The 19,375-nt window shown below is 42.9% G+C and overlaps 1 protein-coding gene and 1 pseudogene across 1 annotated transcript; both read left to right on the forward strand.

Moving 5' to 3' along the window:
- Positions 1 to 1,683: 1,683 nt before the first annotated feature.
- On the forward strand, positions 1,684 to 13,315 carry LOC120024448 (cysteine-rich protein 2-like). Its single transcript, XM_038968687.1, has 8 exons — positions 1,684 to 1,852; positions 7,626 to 7,720; positions 8,274 to 8,331; positions 8,515 to 8,643; positions 8,806 to 8,874; positions 11,750 to 11,844; positions 12,260 to 12,317; positions 12,451 to 13,315. The coding sequence occupies exons 1-8, from the start codon at positions 1,810 to 1,812 to the stop codon at positions 12,531 to 12,533; spliced, it is 630 nt and encodes a 209-aa protein (XP_038824615.1). The 5' UTR covers positions 1,684 to 1,809; the 3' UTR covers positions 12,534 to 13,315.
- Positions 13,316 to 15,967: 2,652 nt separating this feature from the next.
- Positions 15,968 to 18,959, forward strand: LOC120024375 (annotated as a pseudogene).
- Positions 18,960 to 19,375: the final 416 nt, after the last annotated feature.

Here is a 19,375-nt window from a genome sequence, read left to right on the forward strand (position 1 = left end):
TGTCTCCATCCATGGCTAATTTAGGAAATTTTAGCAAGCTGGCTAGGTGGCCACTGGAGGACAACAAAACAACGAGACGCAACAAGTACATTTTTTCTGTTAATGATGTAAACTCTCAATGGGATTTGATAGGAGTGACGCCACATCCAAGCTGGCTTCCCTTGACACTTTTTTTGGTTCACCAGGACCATTCACAGTTGAGCACGCTCAGTTTAGCTCAACGCTGATAGGCTAATTTTTTATACTTTTTTGTCAAGGGAGGCCAGATGCTAGCTGACTTCCCTTGCCTTCAATGCTACAGGCGGCAACAATGTCGTACTCTTTATGACCAGACAGCATCAGATTGATGGCCTACACATAGAGAGAGGGGCGCTGTTTCACTCGCTCGGACGCTTTCTCCTGTGAGATACATTCAGCCTATTGTGAATTGAAGGGAAATTCTGAAACACAGAGAGACGAAAGAGAAATTATAGTTTTTTTTATTTTAATTAATTGGTCAATTTTTGGGGGAAGCCTGGCATCCATTGGCATCCATGAATAGACAGCTCAGAGGTGAGTGCAGTGGAGGTAGGCAGAAAACAGAGAGATACAGATGTATTGCCAGTTCCTTAATATGTTGGCTCTATATGTAATAACAATGAACACATACAGACGGACAGACAGAGACAGATTGTCTGCAGAGAAGATGTAGAGACAGACTACACAACAGGGGGGCAACAGAGGCACATCTATAGCAGTGAGGTGTATCACCATGAGCTGGTTAAAAAGAGCTGATTCAAAAAGGCAAAGGACTATGTTTTTTCACCGGTCAATGGTACAGGAAAAGTTGAGTAATGCTGTACTATAAATGCCTATGTTATGTGTCAGTAGCATTACCGACTGTGTGTGTAAGTAGCTGGGGTGCGCACGGTGCGTGAAGTGATGTGGGCTGGTGTGGCTGAAATGCCAGGGCAGATTTAGTTGATGGCAGATTTTTTGTCCCAGTCCACCCTGGTAACAACTGTAACAACTGTCATGACTGTAAGGACAGGTACAAATCCTGTCATAGAGTCAGTCTGAACTTTTAATGAGACCACAAAAGGATTAGATTGTTTAGCCTCTTTAGGATTCAAGATCATTTGTAGCAAATATCTAATGTACATTATATGAATGCCAAGAATCCACAGTAGCCTACAGTATCTACAGTAACAGCATCCTTGGGATTTGTAGAGCGTCACTTAACATTCTGTCTAAGTAGGACAGGGATAGGCCTATAAGAGAGTATCCTAACAACCACATGAAGCTGAAACAAACAGAGACATCCAGTGTTGGGAGCGTAGAGGAACTGTCCCTGTTACGTTCCAATGTGATTAATCGAGTTCACATACAGGGACACCTGATATAGAAGTGATGACATCCACTCTCATGGAAATGATTCACAGTAGCCTGCTGTGATGCCACATTTAAAATTGGCTCCCAAATAAGAAACAACCACAGATATACTGCTGCTACTGGGTATATTTTGGTTTAAATATGTATAACGTTTATGTTAAATCTCTGTCCTCGTGGATTAGGTTCTAGTCTGCTGTGCAGTAGCCAAAGGAGCCATTTTACAGTATTGGGACGAGGCCAGAATCAGCAGCTCTTACGTCATCATAGAGGAGGGGCTATGTAAATTTAGCAGAATAATGTATGGGGATGCAGCCTGCTATTTCCACTTGCCCATCAATAAAATCTAGGGGGGAAATCGTCGATTCAAATTGCTCAATTAAAAAGAAAAAGGATATCATATTCTCTCGTCTCCAGGCATTAGTCCAGAATATATGGAACATGGCATCGAAATGTCCTAAATGCGACAAGACGGTTTATTTTGGTAAGTGCATTTTTCATATGATCATATAGCCTATCATCCCATGTCTGTAGTGTGTGGAAACCCCCCCGAGTGTGCTATGTAGGCCTAATTACTTAGGCTATTGTAGACACCGTTACAGCTATTGTTTTTTAAAATATAAACCCACTGTCACATTATAATTATACAGTAAGCCTAGACAATATTACCCTACAGATTGGGGAAGACCTAATTGGAAATTGTACTGCCTTTGATCTATTTTATTAGAATGAACCAGTAGGCTATTTACTTTAGGTATGGCGGCGTCAGACTAGCGTGCCTATATAGGCTAAACCAATTAGGCCCGGGTCTCTGATTGTACATGACTTCGGAAGTGATGTGTGGTATAGCCTACATCTGCTTAAACCATGCAAGGAGGTGGGATCATTTCTTCCTTCATCAGGACATATAAGAAACCTACGTCCCACGAGTATTGGCTAGCCTATACATCGATCAGAATAGTGAAAATATTCGTAATATCAGTCCAATACAACGCCCTGCAGACGGGTGAGGGCCAAGTCTACTTTCAGCGCACACCGCTAACCTGCAACTGACCAGTTGGGTTTTGGAGGGATATAGCCTGAGGTGAAAACATCTGTCCCCAGATTAATGACATAAGCAGCCTTTTCCATTGATGGCTATTAGATGGATTTAAAAGTAATACATTTCTCCTTGACTGATAGCCTATTTACAGTAGGCCTATTCAGGGAATGTGTTCATGGTTTTAAAATAATTGAGATAGCCAGCCTAGCTGCTTGGCACAATAATCAGATTGAGCTAAACCAATTAATTAGGCATGCTGCTGCGCTGATAGATAGGCCCTACCTTCCATATAAATAATTCATTTGTTGCATTGACTTTGCCCTGGCCTACATGATCAAAAGTATGTGGATGCCTGCTTGTCGAAAATCTCATTCAAAAGTCATGGGCATTAATATGGAGTTGGTTCCTGTTTGCTGCTATAACAGCCTCCATTCTGGGAAGGATTTCCGCTAGATGTTGGAACATTGCTGCGGGGACTTGCTTCAATTCAGCCACAAGAGCATTTGTGAGGTCGGGCACTGATGTTGGACGATTAGGCCTGGCTCGCCATCGGTCTTCCAATTCATCACAAAGGTGATCGATGGGGTTGAGGTCAGGGCTTTGTGCAGGCCAGTCAAGTTCTTCCACACTGATCTCGAAAAAACATTTCTGTATGGATCTCGCTTTGTGCACGGGGGCATTGTCATGCTGAAACAGGAAAGGGCATTCCCCAGACTGTTGCCACAAAGTTGGAAGCACATAATTGTTTAGAATATCATTGTATGCTGTAGGGTTAAGATTTCCGTTTACTGGAACTAAGGGGCCTAGCCCGAACCATGAAAAACAGCCCCAGACCATTATTCCTCCTCCACCAAACTTTACAGTTGACACTACGCATTGGGGCAGGTAGTGTTCTCCTGGCATCCGCCAAACCCAGATTCATCCTTCAGACTGCCAGATGGTGAAGCGTGATTCATCACTCCAGAGAACGCGTTTCCACTGCTCCAGAGTCCAATGGCGGCAAGCTTTACACCACTCCAGCCAACGCTTGGCATTGCGCATGGTAATCTCAGGCTTGTGTGCAGCTGCTCGGCCATGGAAACCCATTTCATGAAGCTCCCGATAAACAGTTCTTATGCTGACGTGGCTTCCAGAGGCAGTTTGGAACTCGGCAGTGAGTGTTGCCACCGAGGACAGATGATTTTTGCACGCTTCGCGCTTCAGCACTCGGCGGTCCCGTTCTGTGAGCTTGTGTGACCTACCACTTTGTGGCTGAGCCGTTGTTGCTCCTAGACGTTTCCTCTTCACAATAACAGCACTTACAGCACTTACACTTACATCCTATGACGGTGCCACGTTGCAAGTCTGAGCTCTTCAATAAGGCCATTCTACTGCCAATGTCTGTCAATGTAGATTGATGGCTGTGTGCTCAATTTTATTCACATGTCAGCAACAGTTGTGGCTGAAATAGCCGAATCCACTAATATGAAGGGGTGTTCACATACTTTTGTATATATAGTGTATCTCTGGAGAACAATAAGAATCTGATTTCAGCACTAACTGGCATGGACAGCTCCCAAAGAAGGAAATGGAGTGGAGCCTCACGCGAGCCAGCCGACCAACCAAACCAATGGCAGAGTGTGCATGTGAGTCCGAGACACTATAAACGACAAGCCGATTCAACATGTTCTCTCATATGGCCTACCAGACCTGGCTGTAGGCCTACTGTATGTTGAAACATACATGATTCAATCTAGTCTCTGTTATTTATTTCCCACTCCCCTGTAAAAAGTAGGCCCCTATACACAATAGTAAAACAAAAGAAACGATCAAAGAAAGAGATTGTTTTGATAGTTCTTCTTAGACTATATTACACTATTTTTCATGAGTTAAAACAGTAAGTGTAGGTCTATGATAGTCATCGGCAGTGCATCAGAATAAAACCTCTGGAAACCTCCTCGCAACACTTTTCCTTCATCTTGAAGCATCTGTTTCTTCTTACCTAATTAGCCCAAAATGGGCAATGTCTTGGGCTTTCTATCTGGTAATAAATGAATGAATGAATACCGGATAAAACTTGAAATCTGCTTACTGTCTATTATCTTAATACTTTCCCTTATGGAATGTCCCTCTGACCCGTGCTTGTGTAGCGTGTCACCAATAAAGAGGCCAATGCCACTCTTTTTGTGTTTATTCGCATATTCACACGCTGCCCCCTGAGGCTCCTCATTTCTAAAGTCTGTGTCTGCTTTGATGCGATCATTGAGTGCTGCTAAATCTGCAGTGTTTACTTCTCTACTCCCACTCTCATTATGAAATACTGCATATTCTCTCTGAGTCCTTTTGCCTCAGGAGTTTAGATGATGTTTGATGTACGTTGCGTAACTCCTAGTCTTTGATTCGGCCCCCACAAGATCTCCTCTCTCATTTCAACACTCTAATCTGGGCCATTGCATAATCGTCATCAGCCATATCTCTGAAACTGTACTGACTTCATGTGTCATTTAGTTGCTGTTCCTGTCCATGAAAGCTGATAATAATCCTCCATCCTCCCTGACTGTCAGAGTCATAGCCTGTGCCCCCAATGGTACCCTGTTGCCTATGTGGTGCACTAAATAGGGAAAACACTCTTTGAAAAAAAAGGTGCTATCTAGAACCTAAAAGGGTTATTCAATCAAATGTATTTATAAAGCCCCTTTTACATCAGCAGATGTCACAAAGTGCTATACAGAAACCCAGCCTAAAACCCCAAACAGCAAGCAATGCAGATGTAGGAGCACGGTGGCTGGAAAAAACTCGAAAGGCAGGAACCTAGGAAGAAACCTAGAGAGAAACCAGGTTCTGAGGGGTGGTCAGTCCTCTTCTGGATGTGCGCCGGGTGGGGATTATAACAGTACAGTGGCAAGAAAAAGTATGTGAACCCTTTAGAATTACCTGGATTTCTGCATAAATTGGTCATCAAATTTGATCTGATCTTCATCTAAGTCACAACAATAGACAAACATAGTGTGCTTAAACTAATAACACACAAATGATTGTATTTTTCCTGTCTTTATTGAATACATCATTTAAACATTCACAGTGTAGGTTTGAAAAAGTATGTGAACCCCTCGGCTAATGACTTTCCAAAAGCTAATTGGAGTCAGGAGTCAGCTAACCTGGAGTCCAATCAATGAGACGAGATTGGAGACGTTGGTTAGAGCTGTCTTGCGCTATGAAAAACACTCACAAAAATTGAGTTTAAGAAGAATCCTAGAGAGTCAGCTAAAGACTTAGAGAAATCTCTGGAACATGCTGACATCTCTGTTGACGAGTCTACGATATGCAAAACACTAAACAGAATGGTGTTCATAGGAGGACACCACGGAAGAAGCCACTGCTGTCCAAAAAAAACATTGCTGCACATCTGAAGTTTGCAAAAGTGCAGCTGGATGCTCCGGCAAAATATTCTGTGGACAGATGAAACTACAGTTGAGTTGTTTGGAAGGAAGGAACACACACCACTGTGTGTGGAGAAAAAAAAGGGACAGCACACCAACATCAAAACTCCATCCCAACTGTAAAGCGTGGTGGAGGGAGAATGCCCCAGGGCCCGGACAGCCCACTATCGTTGACGGGAAAATGAATTCTCAAGACATTCTGCAGGAGAATGCTAGGCCATGTGTATTATTCGGCTGTCCCCATAGAATAACACTTTGGAGAACCCTTTTTAGTTCCAGGTAGACCCCTTTTGGGTTTCAGGTAGAACCCTTTTCACAGAGTTTTCTGCGGAACCCAGAAGGGCTCTACCTGGAACCGAAAAGGGTTCTACCTGGAACCAAAAAGGGTTCTCCTATGGCGACATCCAAGGAACCCTTGGATGCCATTCGGGATCCTGCCATAGAGTCCTGCTCTCACACTGCTACTGGATGGATTTCATCAACAGATACAGGATGAGACATAGTCACATATTGTACCAGAGGGGAAACAAAATACCCTTAATCAACCTTAATTATTTAGACTGAACAACCCCCACAGCCTTCCCTCTTTCTTTCTCACTTTCTCACTCTGTCTTTATCTCTTTCTCATTTACTCTCTTTGTCTTAGTGTGTGTGTGTGTGTGTGTGTGTGTGTGTGTGTGTGTGTGTGTGTGTGTGTGTGTGTGTGTGTGTGTGTGTGTGTGTGTGTGTGTGTGTGTGTGTGTGTGTGTGTGTGTGTGTGTGTGTGTGTGTGTGCGTGTATGTATGTATGTGTGTTTGTGTGCATGCTTGTATGCCATCTATGCAGCTGGGAAATGTAGAGAGGGAGAACAAGAGAGAGCGAGAGAAAGAGAGAGACCGACACAGAGAGCGAGAGAGAGGGAGAGAACACTCTGCAGGGACAGACTCTCATGACTCTCAAAGCAAAGTGGCTATTGTCTGTCTGCAGAGGTGACTATGTGGTCACTGCCTCCCACTTAACTCTATCTTGCATTAGTGACAGGTCGCCAGTCTAAAAAGCATGGGATATCTGGGTGTGCCAGAGGCATGTGGCCTGCCTCGGTATTCTGGGCTATATCTAACAGAGGTTAGAGATAAAAGCCTCATTGAGTAGCTTGTTCTATGTCCTCTCTCTCTCTCCTTGCAATCCCACAGCAGCCAGGGAAAGGCATTAGACATTGGACAGGAAGCATTTTCAGCATATTGTCTCCTCTTTTACTGTAGTCTAATTTGCAGGCAGATTGTGACTGTGCATGCGTGCCAATGTGTGCGTGTGGGCGTGTGTGTGTCTGACAGAATGATGGCCAGGCGGAACGGACAGAAGTGGGGCAGAGGCTTTGGGATTTGAGATATGAAACAGGCTTTTGAATTACAATGGTGAATCATGCTATGGGTAAGTCTGGCACAGCGGGGGGCCAGACACCAAAAGATACACTGACCAGAAAAGACTGGAGGCACAATGGAGACGTGGAGAAAATGGTGGAATCAATATAACATTATCATCAACATGAAAGAGAATCTACTCCTCTGTACAACAGAGATAACCAGACTTCCGTTCAGAAGGCAATGGACAGGGTGGGGTTTAGGTTGATGATGAAATGAATGACTAACACAATCCAACCGCCAGAGAAATGTTCTTTCCTACTGAACTAGCTCACTCTGTAGCATTTCATACTCAATTGACATCGACATGTGTAAATGCAACCACAACATGTCCTTTTCCTCTACAGTAATGTAACACCCCCCCCCCCCCCTCTCTCTGTCTCTCCTCCCCCCAGCGGAGAAGGTGACATCCCTGGGGAAAGACTGGCACAAGTTCTGTCTGAAATGTGAGCGCTGCAACAAGACCCTGAACCCAGGGGGCCATGCTGAAGTAAGAGGAGTCGGTAGCTTACCCCACACAGAGACAGTCAGTGGACAACCACAGGGGGCTTTGTGTACAATAGAGAGGAGTAACTGTGCAGACATTTTTGGCTCTGTTACCATAGATCTCTGGGAGGGTTAGAGAGGGTTAGGGCCTCATGGGGAGAGTATCAGCATTCTGACATAGCCTATTCATCAATATGGGCACTGTACAGTACTGTACAGGAGGCTAGGCCAGTTACGAACAGATAGGATTGGTTTCTATTGAGGTTCATACAGGCTACTAAAGGATGTGGTTTTTTGTGTAGTGTACAGTGCAATCTGAAATCCATTGGGTTCCTCTCTTATTTGTGGAATGTTTGTTTAAAAGATCCAAAGATCCCTCCAAAGCTACATCAGCCATTTTAAACTCAAGTCAGTCATGCAGCCCTCAATACTGGAATGGACATCAATATGTTATAGGGCTATTTTTGACTTGAGTTTAATACCGAAATGAAGCCCAACACAGTCCAATGTGTTTGTTCCCAGATACCTTTGCTCATTATCTTTCCTTCTGTTCACAGCATGATGGAACACCTTACTGCCACAAGCCATGCTATGCTGCCCTCTTTGGACCAAAAGGTGAAATACATCACCTTTATAGTCAGCCATTATTTTGTTTTGTGCTTATGTGCTAATAAAGTGTTTAATTACAGTGAGCCCTTAAGATAGGCCTAATTTATACTTCTCCAGAGTCTCATAAAAGGAAACCGCTTTGGTTAATGTGCTCGCACAGTATGTAATAAAGCCTCTCTCTCTCTGTAGGTGTGAACATAGGAGGTGCTGGCTCTTACGTGTATGAGGCTCCCGTTAACGATACCCCTGCCAGCGTTTCCACGGAAACAGGGGCCAAATTCGAGGAGAAGAAAGCTCACGCCAGAGGCCCAGTGAAGGGTAAGGAACATGACAGAAAAATAAAACGAAAAAAAGAGGACAAACTCAAAAAAGAAGGATAGAGCTACTGTCATGTGTTATCCCATATGGAGAGGGTATTCAGTGTGTTTTGACCACTGGTTGTGTAACAGTCCTGTTCTCCTCCATCTCTTTCTGACACAGCTGCAAGCTTCTCCACTTTTTCTGGAGAGCCCAGTAAATGTCCAAGATGCAGCAAGACAGTGTATTTCGGTAAGCCTGTTATGTTATTGTCCACGTCATTTTGTATGTGCCTATGTGTATGTATCTGTGTATGTACAGTACGAGTCAAAAGTTTGGACACACCTACTTGTAACGTTTACGCTGGGAGGCTGGAAGCAAGTACAGGGAGTGCAAATTGAATAATAAATAGAACATAGTACAAAACAAGAAATACTAAAAGCATACAGACATGAAACAGAAACTGAGTCATAACGCCTCAGGAAAGAACCAAGGGGAGTGACAGATATAGGGGAGATAATCAGGAAGGTGATGGAGTCCAGGTGAGTGTCATGAGGTGGCAGGTGTGCATAATGATGGCGGCAGGTGTGCATAATGATGAGACAACTGGCGATTTCGATGCGCCGGAGAGGGGGAGCGGGAGTAAACGTGCCACTCATTCAAGGGTTTTTCTTAATTTTTACTTTTTTCTACATTGTTGAATAATAGTGAAGACATCAAAACTATGAAATAACACATATGGAATTATGTAGTAACAAAACAGTGTGAAACAAATCAAAATATATGTTATATTTGAGATTCTTCAAAGTAGCCACCTTTTGCCTTGATGACAGCTTTGCACAGTCTTGGCATTCTCTCAACCAGCTTCATGAGGTAGTCACCTGGAATGCATTTCAATTAACAGGTGTGCCTTGTTAAAGTAAATTTGTGGAATTTCTTTCCTTCTTAATGCGTTTGAGCCAATCAGTTGTGCTGTGACAAGGTAGGGGTGGTATATACACTGCTCAAAAAAATAAAGGGAACACTTAAACAACACAATGTAACTCCAAGTCAATCACACTTCTGTGAAATCAAACTGTCCACTTAGGAAGCAACACTGATTGACAATAAATTTCACATGCTGTTGTGCAAATGGAATAGACAAAAGGTGGAAATTATAGGCAATTAGCAAGACACCCCCAGTAAAGGAGTGGTTCTGCAGGTGGTGACCACAGACCACTTCTCAGTTCCTATGCTTCCTGGCTGATGTTTTGGTCACTTTTGAATGCTGGTGGTGCTTTCACTCTAGTGGTAGCATGAGACGGAGTCTACAACCGACACAAGTGGCTCAGGTAGTGCAGCTCATCCAGGATGGCACATCAATGCGAGCTGTAGCAGGAAGGTTTGCTGTGTCTGTCAGCGTAGTGTCCAGAGCATGGAGGCGCTACCAGGAGACAGGCCAGTACATCAGGAGACGTGGAGGAGGCCGTAGGAGGGCAACAACCCAGCAGCAGGACCGCTACCTCCGCCTTTGTGCAAGGAGGAGCACTGCCAGAGCCCTGCAAAATGACCTCCTCCACGTCTTGCTAATTGCCTATAATTTCCACCTTTTGTCTATTCCATTTGCACAACAGCATGTGAAATTTATTGTCAATCAGTGTTGCTTCCTAAGTGGACAGTTTGATTTCACAGAAGTGTGATTGACTTGGAGTTACATTGTGTTGTTTAAGTGTTCCCTTTATTTTTTTGAGCAGTGTGTATATATATATATATATATATATATATATATATATTTAAACTTGATTTAACTAGGCAAGTCAGTTAAGAACAAATTCTTATTTATAATGATGGCCTACCCCGGCCAAACCCGGATGATGCTGGGCCAGTTGTGCGGGTCTCCCAATCACGGCCGGATGTGATACAGCCTGGAAGATAGCCCTATTTGGTAAAAGACCGTCCATATTATGGCAAGAACAGCTCAAATAAGCAAAGAGAAATGACAGTACATCATTACTTTAAGACATGAAGGTAAGTCAATACGGAATATTTCAAGAACTTTTAAAGTTTCTTCAAGTGCAGTCTCAAAAACCATCAAGTGCTATGATGAAACTGGCTCTCATGTGGACTGCCACAGGAAAGGAAGATCCAGTGTTACCTCTGCTGCAGAGGATAGGTTCATTAGAGTTACCAGCCTCAGATTGCAGCCCAATATATGATTCACAGAGTTCAGGTAACAGACACATCTCAACATCAACTGTTCAGAGGAGACTGCGTGAATCAAGCCTTCATGATCGGATTGCTGCAAATAAACCACTACTAAAGGACACCAATAAGAAGATGAGACTTGCTTGGGACAAGAAACACGAGCAATGGTCATTAGACCGGTGGAAATCTGTCATTTGGTCTGATGAGTCCAAATTTGAGATTTTTGGTTCCAACCACCGTGTATTTGTGAGACGCAGAATAGGTGAACGGATGATGTGTGGTTCCCACCGTGAAGCATGGAGGAGGAGGTGTGGTGGTGTGGGGGTGCTTTGCTGATTACACTGTCAGTGATTTATTTAGATTTCAAGGCACACTTAACCAGCATGGCTACCACAGCATTCTGCAGCGATACGCCATCCCATCGGGTTTGCGCTTAGTGGGACTATCATTTGTTTTTCAACAGGACAATGACCCAAAACACACCTCCAGGCTGTGTAAGGGCTATTTGACCAAGAAAAAGAGTGATGGAGTGCTGCATCAGATGACCTGGCCTCCACAATCACCCGATCTCAACCAAATTTAGATGGTTTGGAATGAGTTGGACCGCAGAGTGAAGGAAAAGCAGCCAACAAGTGATCAGCATATGTGGGAAATCCTTCAAGACTGTTGGAAAAGCATTCCTCATGAAGCTGGTTGAGAGAAGGCCAAGAGTGAGCAAAGCTGTCATCAAGGCAAAGGGTGGCTACTTTGAAGAATTTGTGTATCTGTATGTATCATGTGTCTGTGTATGCATCTGTGTATCATGTATCTGTATCTGTGTATGTGTATGTGAGTGTGTGTCTACAATGCACATGGTGGCTGGCAACTGTAAGTACTAGAGGAATGTTGTTTCCATGGTGATATGCCTGAAATTGTGTGTGCGTGCGCCTGCTTGTGTGTGCAGCTGAGAAGGTAACGTCCCTGGGGAAGGACTGGCATCGACCCTGTCTGCGCTGTGAGAGATGCTGCAAGACCCTGGCCCCAGGAAGCCACGCAGAGGTGAGAGACAGAAAACAGGAAGAAGGGGTAGGGAAGAGGGAGATGTGGGGAGTGGAGAAAGGAGAGAAAATAGAAAGATTTAAGGAGATGCCCTGTCTGTGCTCTCTGAATCTGAATGACATTTTCCACGTACTCGGAATTTGACTTAGTGGGAAGGTGCTGCTAGTGATAGACAGACAACACATAATCTACATACAGTACATACAAAATAAATACAATAAACAAAGAACAATTACACATGATAGGAGAGTATGCAAATTTACAGTTGAAAATGTACAGAGAATATACTAAGAATATACTTATAAAATGTACAATTTACAGTGGGAGTGCAACGTAGTGCAGTTCTAGTAATTATATTGCATGTGGCAGGAACTGTCTGGGTACAGTAAATTCTATTAATTCCATTCTGTTTCAGCATGATGGGCAGCCCTACTGCCACAAACCGTGTTATGCCACCCTGTTTGGGCCCAAAGGTATGCTATACTCACTCAAGACTTTCTTCCTCTTAACCATATGAAAGACCAACCACCCTATTGCTATGCTTTTACATGTATTATGATATTTCATAGATATCACCATAGTCAGATGTCCATTGTTCCATTCCAGGGGTGAACACCGGAGGTGTTGGGAGCTACATCTATGATGAACCCAGCGCTGAGGCAGTGGCAGAGACTGAGGCCCAGCCTTGAGTCTACCCATATCCCCCACCACCTCCTCCTCCAGCCAGACCTCTTCAGCATTGGCTCTCTCACCTCATGCCTTGTTACTATCCCCAGTCTTAGATAGGCTGAGTATATCTGTATTTCCAACCTGTCCCTACACTTTCTACTCTGCCTCTCCATTAGGTTATTCAGCATCTACAGAAACCAAGTGTCAAATAGTACACATTGTAGGCTTAACTCACAAGAATGGATATTTAGAATGTTCAGTTGTATTTCTAGATTATTTATACCTCTACTTTTTGTATTGCGATGAATCTTTTTTAGCGAACATCTCCCCTGTGAAATGTACAGTAGGTTCATCGATGTCCCCTTCCTCGTTGTTCATGTCTCTCCAAGATGCCAAATCAGCAGAAGTGTGTGTAAGATGACCAGTACAATGTGTATTAAATGAAAGCCACCATATGGTTTGACTCTACACAGTACAGCACAGACCTAGTGAGGGAAAGATGAGGTGGGGGTCGGCCTTCTATTTTTCATTCCCTGAAAATAATGTAATTTACCTGTGCACCTACAAATACATGGCATACACAACTGGCATGATGATTTCCAAGCTTTCTGCTATAGGCCTATTCAGTATGTTCTTGCCAAGTTCACCCTGCGTCTAGGAGAACAGGATGATAGTGTAGAAACAGAATAGATAGAGCATCCTAGGAATGTGCATTATTGTTAGCCTATTGCTGTTGGTTGTGCATCAAAGGTGTGTGTTACTTAAGAACATGGGTCATCAGATTTTCTACAATAAAGTTGTGAGAACATGAAAGGTTGTTTTGTGTCTTATTTGGGGAAAAGTGTAAAGGGTTATTTACAGGAACCTGTTACATATTGGTAGTTATTACAGTGTAGGCTACAACTCAGACAAATATAAATTATTTAAAGATATCTGATATAAAGAATTATAGTAAAAAGCTTTGGAGCACCTTAAATGAAATTTGTGGCAAAAAGGCAAACTCGGCCCTATCATTCATTGAATCAGATGGCTCACTCATCACAAAACCCACTGATATTGCCAACTACTTTCATGTTTTTTTCATTGGCAAGGTTAGCAAACTTGGGCATGACAAGCATTGAAATGTTGAATTCTGTAAAGTGAGTGTGGAAGAGGAAAAGCAATTATTGTTGTCTAGCAACAATGACAAGCCTCTTGGGTCTGATAACGTGGGTGGAAATTTACTGAGGATGATAGCGTACAATATTGCCTTTACTAGTTGCCATCTGTTCAATCTAAGCCTCCAGGAAAGTTTGTGCCCTCAGGCCTGGAGGGAAGCAAAAGTCATTACGCTACCGAAGAATAGCAAAGCACTCTTTACTGGCTCAAACAACCGACCAATCAGCCTGTTACCAACCCTTAGTAAACTTTGGGAGAAAATGACAACGCTATTTCACAGTAAACAAATTAACAACAGATTTTCAGTGCACTTATAGGGAAGGGCATTCAACATGTATGGCACTTACACAAATTACTGATGATTGGCTGAGAGAAATTGATAATAAAAAGATTGTGGGAGCTGTTTTGTTAGAATTCATTGCAGCTTTTGACATTATCGATCATAATCTGCTGCTGGAAAAACATATGTGTTATGGCTTTACATCGCCTGCTATACTGTGGATTGAGAGTTACCTGTCTAACAGAACACAGCCTCTACAGGAATTGTGGGTCCCCCTTGGGATGGTTGGGCTAATGTACACTACCATTCAAAAGTTTGAGGTCACATAGAAATGTCCTTGTTTTGGAAAGAAAAGCTCATTTTTGGTCCATTAAAATAACATCAAATTGATCAGAAATACAGTGTAGACATTGTTAATGTTGTAAATGACTATTGTAGCTGGAAATGGAAGATTTTTTATGGAATATTTACATAGGCGTACAGAGGCCCATTATCAGCAACCATCACTCCTGTGTTCCAATGGCATGTTGTGTTAGCTAATCCAAGTTTATCAATTTAAAAGGATAGTTGATCATTAGAAAACCCTTTTGCAGTTATGTTAGCACATCTTGTTCTGGTTAAAGAAGCAATAAAACTTGCCTTCTTTAGACTAGTTGAGTATCTGGAGCATCAGCATTTGTGGGTTTGATTACAGGCTCAAAATGGAGAAATTGCCAAGAAACTGAAGATCTTGTACAACACCGTGTACTACTCCCTTCACAGAACAGTGCAAACTGGCTCTAACCAGAATAGAAAGAGGAGTGGGAGGCCCAGGTGCACAACTGAGCAAGAGGACAAGTACATTAGAGTGTCTAGTTTGAGAAAAAGATGCCTCACAAGTCCTCAACTGGCAGCTTCATTAAATAGTACCCGCAAAACACCAGTCTCAACGTCAACAGTGACACTCTAATGTACTTGTCCTCTTGCTCACTTGGCACCGGGGCCTCCCACTCCTCTTTCTATTCTGGTTAGAGTCAGTTTGCGCAGTTCTATGAAGGGAGTAGTGGCTCAAAGTAGAGGAGAGATTGACTTCATCACTACTTGTATTTGTGAGAAGTATTGACATGTTGAATGCACTGAGCTGTCTGTTTAAACTATTAGCACACAGCTCAGACACCCATGAATTACCTACGAGACATGCCACCAGAAGTTTCTTCACAGTCCCCAAGTCCAGAACAGACTATGAGAGGCACACAGAACTACATAGAGCCCTGACTACACGGAACTCTATTCCACATCAAATAACTCATGCAAGCAGTAAAATTAGATTTATTTATTTATTTTTATAAAAAAATAGATAGATAAAAATACACCTTATGGAACAGTGGGGACTGTGAAGAGACACACACAGGCATAGACACATGTGTGGCCGATGTGAAATGGCTAGCTAGTTAGCGGTGGTACGCGCTAATAGTGTTTCAATCGGTGACGTCACTCGTCCCGAGTCCTAGATGTAGTTGTTCCCCTTGCTCTGCAAGGGCCGTGGATTTTTGGGCGCGATGGGTAACGATGCTTCATGAGTGACTGTGGTTGATGTGTGCAGAGGGTCCCTGGTTCGAGCCCAGGTTGGGGCGAGGAGAGGGAGGGAAGCTATACTGTTACACATGATAACATGTACTATACACACATGTACACATGGATTTTGTGTTGTAGATATGTGGTAGTACACTAGTGGCACACACTTAATGTGTTGTGAAATCTGTTGTGAAATATACTGTAATGTTTTTAAAATTGTATAACTGCTTTAATTTTGCTGGACCCCAGGAAGAGTAGCTGCTGCCATGGTGATCCATAATAAATACAAATACAGACCATTGTCTACCAGCAGGGTGCGACTATTTCTTATTTAGCAAGGTGTCACGAGGATATGGCCTTGCGAAAACACCGCAGAGGCTTGTGGGTGTTGTAGTTCTCTAGCTCACGCATATATATTTTGTAAGTGAAACCTAAAGACCTCACTGTAATGTCAGCTGCGATTCTTGTGCCCGCTGTTGTCGGTGGTGGAATATTGCTAATTGTTTCCGAATGTTTTCCCCTGGAAGAAAGCGGTACAGTTGCTCCGTACCCGGCAGATATGATGGGTGGAATATGATGGAGGGAAAGACGGTCATTTTGACCGGAACGAACAGTGGCATATTGAAAGCCTTTGCCCGGAAGCTGCACAAACCAGTGTTTAGTAATGAAGGTAACCTTTCAAAGTGCGCAATGGTGTGCTGTCCAACGGGCTGAAACAGTCACGTGTGTACACAGTCGCTTGGTATTTGTTTACAAAAGCTAACAACGTCAATTAAGTTTTAAATAAATTCAGTACAGGGATTAGTTATCCTAATTACAATTCATTCACTGGAAATCACTTGCAATGATTGTAGTTTATTACAAATTATATAGATTTAGATACATATATAGAGACCAACACGACACAGTCATCCAGCCATCATTAAACAAAACCTCTATGTTAATCATTCACTATGTGTGCCTCTTACATGCCTGTTTTCCTTCTGTCTCCCCACATTAGGAAGAACAAAAAGTTGACGTGCTCATCTACAACGCAGGCATCTACCAGTGTCCCTACACCAAGACTGAGGAGGGTTTCAAGATGCAGCTGGGGTTCAACCACCTGGGTCACTTCCTCCTCACCCACCTCGTCCTGGACTTCCTCAAGCTCTCCTCCCCCAGCCGCGTGGTGGTGGTCTCCTCCAATCTCTACAAGTATGGCAGCATCAACTTTCGAAGACCTCAACTGTTGTGGTTTGTTGAAGTTATTTTGTGTATATTGTATTCCTTAGCACAAACCAGTTTGCAACGGAAAATGAAAAAAACGAAAGTTTCTTATTTGACAAGAGTTCAGGTTAGTCCTTTCCTGTTTGACAGTTTTCTTCAATTTGGTGCCTCATGAATACAACCCTTGTGTAATGTCTTTTGTGTTTCTATGGATGATTTTCCCCTTGAGGGATAATAACATTTTCTACTTCTACTACCACTCCAGTGAGAGCAGCTGCAACAAAGCGTCCTGTTACAGCCAGAGCAAGCTGGCTAATATTCCCGTGAGCTGACCCGGCGCTGGAAGAGGAGGGCGTCATGGTCAACACACTCTCCCCAGGCATGGTGAGGACCAGGCTGGGGAGGCACATCTACATCCCCCTTCCTGGCAAAACCTCTCCTCTACCTGGCCTCGCTGGCCTTCTTCAAGAGCCCACTGGAGGGCGCTTGGACGCCGCTCTACCTGGCGTGTTCGCCCGTCATGGAGGGAGTGGTGGGGAAGTGCTTCGCTAATTGCGAGGAGCTGATGCCCAGGGTAATGGATGATCACTCGGTCAAGAGGCTGTGGAACCTGAGTGAAAGCATGGTGGGGATCAAGTCTCAGTAAGGGACCTGGGATCCAGACACTCTTCTAGAGACGATCCAAAATACTTTTCCCTGTGAATCAAGTGAATTGGGAGATGATTGATTGAGACTGTTTGGGATTTCATTGGAACTGGGATCAGTGGGTAAAGTTCCCAATGTTTTGGTGTGCGTGTGTGTGCATCTGTGAGAGATGTGCAAATATTGTGTGGATGGAGTGTGAGTGGGATTGGAGTTGTGCATGCCGAGAGTGCTAATAATGTGATCAATGTGCCTCTGAAACAGAGAAGATCCATTGAGAATTTCTACATGCAGTGTTCCATGAATGTGTAACTAAGTATACCAGTTCCCATAGGAACCTACTAGATTATATGTACTGTACTTTTCACCAGTGTTTACAGAATCACAAATTCACACAATCAAAGTGGAGGGGAGCTAAATCCTAGTAGCGATTATCAAAGGGAAGCTGGACTGTCATATTTGCTTTTAATGTGTGCTTACATGTTTGGTTATAGTGCTATCGAAACATCCCCGGGGGGGTTTGAAAAGCAAGCAAATGGATATCTAGTTCACCAGCTGTATATAAATGCTAAGGCAGCTTAGCTCATGCATACCGCATCGTGCATTTGACGGTGGCAAAAAGGAATAGAGGAGTGGTTGTGTTGTGTTGCCTAATCCAGTTTTCCTCTCATGAAGTGTTTGAATTGTAAATGCGTTGCCTTCTGCTGTGACTGGATGCACAGGAACAATTAAGTTTACAACGAGATTCAGATTCAGTTGGATGCTGTTGCGACGTTGATGCTGTGGTGGCTCCCTCCTCTGGATAGATGTAATCTCTCAAGTAATTCCCTTTTCGCTCCTGAGTGAGAGGGGGAGTGTGTTTTGAATGTCAATGCGGAGGTATGGCTTATGCTATACATTAACAAAATAGTCGACAATCCAAAGATAGTTTCTCTACATGTGTGCGCACACAGTTTGATTTGAATGCTTTTAAAAAACAATATTGTTTCTGCAATCTTTTTAGGAAATGGCATAATTATTATCTTCCATACACACGCACACACAAACACACACACCAACACTAAAACACTTTAGCAAACCTTGGAGCATCTAAATGTGTAGTTTGTGCTTTATTAGGTTAAATGAAACACAACAGAAATATAGAAACATGCATCATTGTGTGATAGAAACAGATTTGTGTTTGCTTGATGGGGGTATGGGCATGGGAATCTGAGGTAGAGTGGGACAGGAAAACGTCTCCAAGGGTTATAGAGCAAAAATAACATCAACGGGTAAGACAAATGTTTACATCTCAAAAGAAGTCCATCAGTAGCAAAATAATACATACTTTGAACGGTCTCTTTAAGCGCTCTGGATATTTCAAAATTGTGTCAAAGCAAAAACTGAACGAATCAATGGAACTGCACTCAAACGGGTTTAGGCTAGGGGCATCTCTATTTTTGAGTAAAAACATCTCTTAGTACTGCAACTTTAACCCATTCCCCAGGCACCTCTTATACTGTAAGGTACTGCAACTTTAACCCATGCCCCATTGTCATACATATTTTACTCTGCACAAATGCAGCACAGTATTCAGTATTCAGCCTGTGATTGACAATAAACAAATCTTAATGTGCAATTTTGACAGTCTTCTTTAACATTCCAACTATCTCTCTTTGATTGGCAGATGCTGTTAACCAGACATATTTACAATGTGTTGGTGTCCACATCTGATTGAATTGTAGTCATTTCTTTACAATCATCAGTTTTATATTTTCTTTTGAATGCAGCTACAAACAAAATATGTCTTTGAACACTCAATTATTGTAGTTGTAATTAAATATATTTATATATTTCAACAGTTACTTTAAATACTTCCTTCATCCACATGGAGCAACTGTGGTCTCTGGTACCTCCAAATACTATTTTATGTACCAAATGTACCAAAGGTAGCAGAGTCTTTTCCTATATTCCTCACTCATTTGGCACAGTAATGAATTGTCAATTCACCTGACCCAGACAATCTTACACATTCATTGTAGT

Source organism: Salvelinus namaycush, chromosome 29, assembly GCF_016432855.1.
Source record: "Salvelinus namaycush isolate Seneca chromosome 29, SaNama_1.0, whole genome shotgun sequence".
NCBI classification, from domain to species: Eukaryota; Metazoa; Chordata; class Actinopteri; order Salmoniformes; family Salmonidae; genus Salvelinus; species Salvelinus namaycush.

Bases quoted from the DNA above. Each gene is read 5' to 3' on its own strand.
- LOC120024448 (XM_038968687.1), top strand. From the start codon at position 1,810: ATGGCATCGAAATGTCCTAAATGCGACAAGACGGTTTATTTTG. The intron at 1,853-7,625 runs GTAAGTGCATTT...TCCTCCCCCCAG, and splicing joins CGACAAGACGGTTTATTTTG to CGGAGAAGGTGACATCCCTG. The intron at 8,644-8,805 runs GTAAGGAACATG...TTTCTGACACAG, and splicing joins CGCCAGAGGCCCAGTGAAGG to CTGCAAGCTTCTCCACTTTT.